Consider the following 9,860-nt stretch of genomic DNA (forward strand, 5'->3'; position numbering starts at 1 on the left):
TAGGATTCAGAGATCATTATGGAAGAAATATGAACCAAATGTAGCCAGAAAAGTCAGGCGTTACTATCTCAACATAATATCAAAAACTCAATGTGAAGGAGTAATATTTTTATTGAGGCCCTTATTCGAAAGCACAAAGTTTTAGATCATTATTCACTCTAATCCTGGCCTTCACTTGACACAGGCCGGATTGGCATACCACGTAGGAAATCTTATTGACAAATATGATAGTTATACCACAATAATATAGATTTCCAACATGAATGAATCTGAAATTCTGAATACAAAATCATTTTAACATGTGAATACATTTAAATAAAAGAAAAATACACTACTAACATTTCTACATTTTCTCAAAGCAAACAATAGCCGGTACATATACAAAGCACTTTCCTCAAGATGTGGTGGAAAAGATAACAAAGGAATACAGTCAACAATTTCTCGAGCAAACTTTTACTTCTACCTGATTGGTGCATCTAAAATGGAATCAGGGAACACGGAATATACTCATTCATTTCTCGGGCAACCCAGAGGAAGAAGAAAAAGAAACAAAAAACGCAAAAAATAATGTAACATAAAAATGTTAGTTAACTTCAGTGGTTCTATCCTTGCATAGCATATGCCACTCCTGTAGCACTGCTGCCTGAAGAGCATGATGCTCAGCTTCCTCAGCAGTTAACTTTGACAGCGTTGAAGGTCCCTTCTTTTTGTCATCATCCTCGCCATCTTTCTTTTCTTTCCTGTCATCATCTTCGCTCTCCTCATCATCAGATTTTGCAGTCTTTCGCGGTTGGGCCGCCTTCAACAATGCTAACCTTTCCATTGATATCCTAAGCCTCTCAGCAGCAGCAGCTTTCACTTCATCTTCAGGCAAATACTCCACGCCCCCATCTGTAAGATCATCCAACCAGCCCTGAAGATCTGATCCAATCTCCTTGGTGATAGATGAATCCGATGCTCGCACAACAAACTTGCACAGCATTGTTGTTGTCTCGTCACCCAAGTCGACATTTCTACTCACTTCACTGGCACCAAAAATCATCATGCCCAAGAAGCCACCGTGCCATGTTTTAGCAAAATAACACAACTATGCCAGCAAAAGAGAAACAGGATAAAAGTTGTCAGTAAAATTATACAATGAATGATGCAATGTCTAACAACTCAATGTACATAATCCCAATTGCACCCTTGCTTCATCCTATTTGTTGTTCTGTTACTTTGGGTATATATTTACGGTACCCATCGAAGTAGAAACACACTAGTAATACATGATACTAAGAGGACTATGTGATACTGAGGGATATTCAGGGAAGGCAAATAATGAACATGCTTTGAATATTCCAAATAGATGATGATGACAATGAGTGATGACAAATAAAAAATTCACACCTCAAACCCTGCTACTGTGCGGATAATATGAGAACAAACTTTGTGGAATGGCTTGGAAGATAAGGATTTCAGTCCACTTAAGAAGGGAGAAGTGCCATACTGCTGGGCAGCAGTTGCCTTAAAGCCACTTCCTTCGTATGTATATGTACCGGTGTATTCTACGATAGCTGGCAAACTGGGCCACAGTCGGAAAAACTCAACAGGCGATATTTGATGGGGCAAAAGCATCTCAGTCAATGGAATTTTATAAGGAAGACATCTCAAAATCACAGGTTCGCCTAATTCAGGTCTCAAACTTCTCTTTTGTCTCATGATTTGAGGATCCTCTTCGGCATAGTCACCTTCATAGTCACCAACAGCACCACTACCATAGAAAGGGTAATACAAAACTTGAACCCACAGGGCACATCTTTCAAAATGGGAAACACCAACTGTGACACTGCACAGTACTGGATCCTGAATTGGGAACAATAAAATGAGGACCACAGATTAAGAAACTATAGCAAATAGAATATTAAAGAAATAAAGAAAACAAAGCTTGTAAAATTCAATTGTTAGATGCATTTATGTAGATGAACATCAAACTTGATCTATAGCAAAATTTACATAATGTCCTTCAAACTTTCTATCCCCAAATAAATGGGCAATACAGCAATAGTTTTTTGTTCATGATCAACATGCGCTTCTATATATAAAACTATGAATTGTGAGAAAGGATAGAAGGAAAGAACAACTGAAGCAAATATAATAAATCATTTTTAAAGAGAGAAATGCTAAACAATTACTTCTAGGACAGTAGCATTTCAAATGTTTATTATATGTTTATTCTTCACATTATTTTTTAAAATTTTCAGGATTATTCCATTTTTCACTTTTTGTAGAACCCAAGAAATGACACTTTGCTTTTATCAATTAAAAAAAAGAATCCTCCTAGCTTTTGCAAAAAGAAACCAGTAAATAAAACAAAACTTCATTTCAGGTTTTGGTTTCTACAACAATTAATCAAATTATTTAAAAAATAAAGTTGCATATAATATAATATTTAACAGAAAAGAACTTAAAGGAAAGCTCAAACATTTGGTCCAATATAGGTGCTTGGCATCTCAATGATTAGACTACAAAACTCAAACTGCTTGAATTGTGCTAAGAAAACCTATCATACGACCAGATAGTAGCATCATTGTCACCCTTTTCCTTGTTCAGTGTCCTTCTTTAAGGGTTTTGCTAACCAATGCCATTAGCCATTGGGACACTATGTATGGTTTCTAATTATGGAGAAAGTGTTGAAGCTTTCAATGCATTAGAAACAAATTGTTTCTTGGGTTTGTTCTTCGTTAAAAATTTTCTACCATATTTACCATGGAAACCTTAAATAAACTGGTTAGCAAAACCTATTATTTGAATGTCATGCATGCCTCTGTACTGTACTCGATCACATAATTTTGTCCAATACATCCTTCCATGCTGTATTATCCAATCAATTTTATAACATACATCTTAATGTCTTTATGTGTCCTTTTTATTAATCATGACAGTCAGCTGCACTGCAGGTAACAATTTATCACCTGAAGTTTTTTAGACCAACATTTTTTTTTCTGGGCAAATCCAACTAAAGCCAGCGCCTCAAGTTTGGAAAACAATTGTGGCCGGCCATGTTCTCATAAGTCCAAAAATTCAGGCAATTCAGAAGTGTGGTTGGACTAGCACAAAGGTCGAAGGATGTAAATCCTTTTAACAATAAAAATAGTTCAATCTCATCTAGCCTTGCCATTTGACACTTCAGCCTAAATCCAATACAAGCATGAGATACTCAAAGTAGAGATGTACCTATCTAAGCTTGCCAGACATGTAACAAAAGATGGAAAAGCAGCCAAGATGCAAATGCAAACTAGAAAAATATCAAACTGGAGTGAATATGCAATTTAGAGGAGAAGCAACCTGTGAAACAAGATTACGCAACTGCCGCACTGCTTGAGAAGAACCATCCATATAATATAATGCACCTGACAATCCCACACGTACATCCACCCGATTTAATTCAAGCTCAGTTAAGTTTAAGACCTGAAGCATTTCCATTGAGATGACAATGAGAAACACTTGGGGATTAGATCTTTTAAGGAAAAAATGAGAGCCAAAACCAAAAAACATTATTCTTCAATATAATTTAGAGGTGAAAGAAATAAGCATTTCTAACATGAAATAACGAGGAAGTATAGTTTAATTTTTCAGGTACTGGATAATGGTAGGCATAATTAACATCAGTATTTCTACCACGAAACCATTAATCCAAATTTAGGAACCTAATGAGATGTGATACTTAACATATTTATTAAAAAAAATTTGTATTGTACTGTTCACCAGAATAGTATCCACACTGAAGTAACTTTCTCACCAATATATCAAAAGATTAGCATTCACAAAATAACACCAAAGATAAACTCCGAAACTTTGCTTATATCATAGTGATACAAAACAGTATGTAAAATCAAATGTGCCGTGTAAAGTGAATCTTCGTTAAATATATTTAATTAATATACTAGCTTCAGATCAATTGATAACAACTGTCAAACCACTAATCCTTTTTCACAGGGAAACAATATGACCACTACTATGTACTCTATGCAAGTACATCTTATGATATACAGAGTATCTAACATTATACCTTAGAATATTAAGGAGTATTAGAGTTGATCTTTAGGATTCGGTTTTGGGAAAATTATTCTAAAGGACCGTTAGGAAGATTTAATTATTAAAAAGGACTTTTAGTACTAAAATTATCAAGAAGGACCAAATCTGTTTATAATATTTAAGAAGACGAATCAAATTTTTTTATAAGGAGATAAATATATCTTTAATTATTTTTTTATTTATTTTTTATAATCTTTATGTTCATAAATTTTATTTCTCTTAAAATTTTAGTAATTTTTATTAGAGACCTACTACACATACAAGTCTTTTTGACATACAAGTTTATACAAGTTAATCCTAATTGAATAAAATTCACTTTTATAATGCAAGGAAGGAGAGGAAGAGTTTTGAATTATATAGAACTTATTAATACACATACATAAAAAATTCTTAAACAATACAATATAAATAACTTGTATGGACTTGTATGTGTAAATGACTTGTATGTAGAGAATAATCCTTTTTATTAATTATTTATTTATTTTTTATTTCTGTGATTTTTACCTAACGAGAAAAAAAGACAAAAGATCATAAAAGTAAAAAATAAATAAATAAATAAATAATAAAAATTACTAAAATTTTAGAAAAAATAAAAATTGTTAATATAAAAATTATAAAAAATAAATAAATAAATAGTTAAGAATCAATATTTTAATAATTAAATCTCCCTAACGATCTTTTAAAGTAATTTTTTTTAAATTAATTAACTAATTAATCCCAAGTGAATATTCATACATATTATATAATGTTGAGAATCAAACAGCATATATTAAAGATTATAAAAAATAAATAAATAAATAGTTAAAAACATATTTATCTCCTTACAAAAAGATTTAGTTTTTCTTTTTAAATATTATAAAAAAATGTGATCCTTCTTAATAATTTTGGTATTAAAAGTCCTTTTTAATAATTAAATCTTTCTAACGGTCCTTTAGAATAATTTTCCCATTGGTTGGTTTTCATATTTCCTTGTATTTCATGGTTTTTACATTTGCATAGAATTAGAATTCTAGTGCTATTAGAAATAGAGTTTAGTGTTTTCTATTCTGTCTCAATACAATGCATCAAAACAATTATATCATGTGAAGCGATTATTTTTTGCTTTTCTTAATTGAGAAAGAAAGAAATAGATTGAAGCCTTATTAACCTAAAGAAATAAAATGAGGCTTTATTAACCTTTAAATGCAGAGTAATCCTCCCATCACTTGAATCTGTTAAATGATAACCTTCAACATAGCAGGGATCACTGCTTCCAGTCAAAGTAATTGCAGTTGGAGGAACCTTCAGTAAAGTAGAATCAAACCCTTTCGTGAGGAAAAGGGTTAATTCACTGGGGTCAGGTCTCCACACCTCTAAAATAGCCTTGTGAACCAATCCTTCCAACTTTCTATCTTGAGCAGCAGATGCTTCATAAAACTGAACAGTCAACTTGTGGTGGCTAAATGGGTAGTCACCTCTAGCAGCTGTAACACCTGCCCACCTGGAAAAACAACAAGACAATCAAACTAAGTCATCACAGCCGCACAATGAATTAAAATTTATTATTTAACAAAGAACATAAAAAATCAAAATGGTCATTAAATTCCAATATATTCTGAAATAGGAAGAAACTGGCAAGAATCTTTTCTAAAACCAATACCAATTACAATTAGAAAATTCCATGATTTTAAAAAGTTGGACTGATGGATTACTCAAACACTACAGTAACAATGACTGCAGATACAAAGGTAAACTTGAACAAAAATTCACACCTAGAATCTGGATGACTTGAAGCATATTTGATTTTTTGCAATATAAAACGGCATTGATGCTTGCTGACAGAATCAGCTGAAGCATGGCTCCTATACTCTTCAAGTTCTTTGGTAAGTAACTGCCCAGCCCTAGGATGGCGTGATCCCAACCGCTGAGCAGATATTAGAACTGCTTGTACATCTTGAATTCTATTGGTTGCTTCAGCAGTTGAATCAACATTGAATAGAACTTTGTGAATATTTGATATAATGACATTAAGAGGATCATCTGGATCATCTGCTAGGAGTGGATCCAGTCCCTCTATATCTATGTGCTCTGTAATAGCCCAAATAAGACGGGCCAATATTCTTGGGGTAGTCACCTGTTACATTCAAAACGTTAACCATCCAACTGTGGAAACCAGATTTATGCATGACTATAAAAGAGATCATGAAATTTCACGTGTTTCAAGGGGCTCAAGTCAGGTATAGTTGAAAAAGGTGTGTATTTTCTCAGTATTACCAGTTCCGCTAGGGAACCAATTTTTTCTTTTTCCTGCCAACAATCAACCAACATTTCTTTCCCTCTTCAAAATTTTGTTTTTCTCTCTACAAGAAAAAATGTGGTCTCAGCTTGGATTATTTCTGCTCAAGAAAAATAACTGAAGCATCATATCATACTAAACAATCCTATTAGTCGATACAAAAAAACAAAAACATTCACAACATCGTGTAACAGCAAAGCATATTATTAAATAAAGCCACAGAGATTCATTATTAGTTACTTACTGAATTATATTTCACCTACAAGAGAGTTCATGCTCTGATGCAAAAATTACATTATGGAAGACATTTTAAACCAAACATTTTTTCTGATGAAATTCATGAGAAAACAGAGTAAGAACTTATTATCATCAACTAGCAAATTCAGCATCAAGTTCAGGGGTAAAAGGACAGATATAAAAGAGAGGGATGAAAAGCTTTAGGGGAATTACACAGAGGAAAAATGGTGATTTGTTATTATCATCAGTCTTCTGTAAAATATTCTAATACCTGTAATAATCATCATTTGGATGGTATAAGCTACATGCATGCAATTGTCAAAATAAGGAATCTTTATAGATTCCGGTGCTGCTGAAGTTAAGGTATAAAATTTTAAGTACCTCGCGCAAGTCCTTCACAAGTTCACGTTGCAAGTTTTGCAATCTAGTCTCATTCAAAATTTGGTCTTGAGAAGCTCCATCTTTGACTCTTTTTACACCACCCCTTGTGTCATAAATGCAACATAACCTAACAAGCAACTTCAAGTAGCAGTCAATGGCATAGGTTCGGCCATCACAATCCCATTTAACACAAGGCCGACAAACTTCCACCACTTCTAAAGCAGGTTCCGTCCAATTTAATGCACCATAGCCAGTTCCATATGCCAAAGCTCCAATAACCCTGTTCTCCATTCCCGTGTTATTTTGTTCAGGCAAAGGCAGGGACAGCTGAAAGCAACTTTCCACTAGTGATGCAACTAACTCCTCCCTAAATATGCTTTTACTTGTAATACTGTTAAGATCGTCACTGACTCTGGCATCCTCAAAAAGAGAAGCAATATCAGTTCCAGCCAGAGGTTTCTGCCCTCTTCGGACACTTTCCTTGGCAAATAGGTCAACACAAAGAGCTGTTCTACATATACATGCCAAAGCATGCATCCGATCTGATTCTGCCCTCAAGTTTCTCACCATCAAAAGTAGCCTCTTGAACAATGACACCTACCAGCAGCCATTTATAGGTAATAAGCATTGCTATGTGAAGCACAACAAACTGTGACATCAAACATAGCTATATTTATATTATATAGTATAATGCAAGACAATATCCAAAACAAAGCACATTTTAAACACTAAAAATCATAAGATTAATATCAGGAACCATAAGCCTAGTATAGCCACGACAATACTTATATCAATTGTGACCAATATCACATTAACTAGTAAAATCATGAGGCTATTCACAATTCATAGGTAAAAATCCGTTAAGCCAAATCACATTAGATAATTAAAAGGGGCATCACCTGCATGTGAAGATCAAGGAGATGAAGATTGGTAACAACTGCCCTAACAATACTCTCTCTAGCAGAGGCAAACTCCTGCCTGTCCCACAGCGTTAGGATTGCGATAATAGACTGCGAGGCCCATTCTGTCTTCCCTCCAGGTACGTCAGCCAGATACAGCATATTGATCCCAACCTCGTAAATCAAAGCAGGCTCCAATGACGAAACCAAGAATGGTGCCAAGTGTGTAACGACATCCGAAACACCCACCAATTTCTCAGCATTGGAATCAATCTGATCGCTGCTGCCACCACTAGCCCCTCTGGAGGCCTTTGACAGCTTCCGAATAACCTCGACGCTGCCAGAAGCCACAGCCTTAACCGAATACACAATGGGGAGCACTGTGGACCTGAAATTCTCCACCGGAAGGATCAAGGACCTCGCCATGAGCGCCCTTCGTTTCTTCCAGACAAAATCAACCATGGAGGACACCCAAGTAGACCTGATCGCGAGGGAATTCTCGCTGTCAACAAGCTTGTCGCCAGCGAGGCGACTCATCCGCTTGGAGCTGAATTCGGAGAAGAGGCGGCCGACAGAGTCAAAGGCGACCTTGGAAACGACGTCAGCCCGGTCGAGCATGTTGGCGCCGATCCGGGTCCACCAGGCGGACACCCTGTCGAGGAGTCCAACGTTGTTTTCGCAGAGGATAACGAGGTCGTCGCGGGCGAGGACGCAGCCGAGGGTCTCTGTGACGGAGAATCGGAGATTGTCGCTTGGGGAATCGAAGCATTCGGAGATCTCCTTATTGCAATCGGCGATGAGGCGAGCGAGGCGGTAGGAAGGGATGGCGGCGAGGATAGAGACGGCGGCGGCGGTGACGTCAGGATCAGGGAAGCGGAAGTCGGCACGGATGCCGGAGCAGACGGTTTCCCAGAGGTCGGGAGTGAGGCGAGTGGAGCGGATGAGGTCGAAGGCGAGCTTCTTGCAGACGGCGGAGGCAGGGGCGGCAACGATCTCCTCGACTGCGGTCTTTGCTATGACGGCGATGTCACGGCCGGCGGCGGACTGCTGGAGAGCCTGGAGGAGGGCTCCGGACTGGCGGAGGGCGTCGTTGGAGCGGAGGTCCGCCTGGATCTGCGCGAACAGGATGTCCATGGCCGCTGGACGGTTGAGAAATTGAGGGGCTCAGATCCAAAGATGAAATTGGGCAGTGTTGGAGTTTAGGGTTAGGGAGTGAAATGGAATATCATTTTCTCTGTGAGAATCGGGAGTAAGAAGGTTGTGAGATTCTCTGGAAGTAGAAGGTGAAAGGAGTTATGTAAAGGTTTGGTTGAGTTGGTAATAATAGTAATTGGTTAGTGTTGGAGTGTGAAGAGGCTCAAAAGAATTTGTTGAAGCTTGAATTCACCGTGTCGGACTGGAATTTGAACACAGAATCGGAGATGATCTCTGGGAAAGGGAGTGACCCGGGGTGGTGGACGTTGCAAACTGTATAGTTAAAGCTTGAAAGTGTGCTCACTGCTCAAAACTAACCATTTCTGTGTCCATTATTACTATTTTTTTTAGTTGGAGGGATAAATGTTTTTATAACAAATATTTAAAAAATATAGTCACCAAAAAAATATTTAAAAAACAAAAATGTTCTATGTTGAAGTGATTTCACTAACTAAATTTAATTAAGTGATTTATAGTCATGCGTCATTTATAACAGATTTTTAACGTTAATCTTTCTATTCGTTTCTCTTCAACGTAAATGTTTTTTTTTTCTTTGATTTCTCCATGTTTTCGTCTGATTATTATCTCTTTCTCTTTAAATTTTCATTTTCTTCTTTAATGTTTTTGTGTTTTTCTCGAATTTTATTCTCTTTCTCTTCAATTTTTTATCTGCATTTTTTTAAATCAAACCGTATAATTAAAATCGTTTTTGGTTTTACATGTTCTAAAATAATAAATAATTCAAATTTAAATCGGTTGAATAAGGGCGATTTGGATTGTTATTAATTTTATCTAGT

The 9,860-nt window shown here is 36.2% G+C and overlaps 1 protein-coding gene across 1 annotated transcript; it reads right to left on the reverse strand.

Moving 5' to 3' along the window:
• Nucleotides 1–231: 231 nt before the first annotated feature.
• LOC112755131 (protein TPLATE) lies at nt 232–9,509 on the reverse strand. The gene is made up of 7 exons (XM_025803042.3): nt 7,870–9,509; nt 6,971–7,567; nt 5,829–6,190; nt 5,254–5,557; nt 3,328–3,450; nt 1,390–1,845; nt 232–1,087 (listed from the first exon to the last, which is right to left on the reverse strand). The coding sequence occupies exons 1-7, from the start codon at nt 9,001–9,003 to the stop codon at nt 584–586; spliced, it is 3,480 nt and encodes a 1,159-aa protein (XP_025658827.1). The 5' UTR covers nt 9,004–9,509; the 3' UTR covers nt 232–583.
• Nucleotides 9,510–9,860: the final 351 nt, after the last annotated feature.

Source organism: Arachis hypogaea, chromosome 16 (assembly GCF_003086295.3).
Source record: "Arachis hypogaea cultivar Tifrunner chromosome 16, arahy.Tifrunner.gnm2.J5K5, whole genome shotgun sequence".
NCBI lineage: Eukaryota > Viridiplantae > Streptophyta > Magnoliopsida > Fabales > Fabaceae > Arachis > Arachis hypogaea.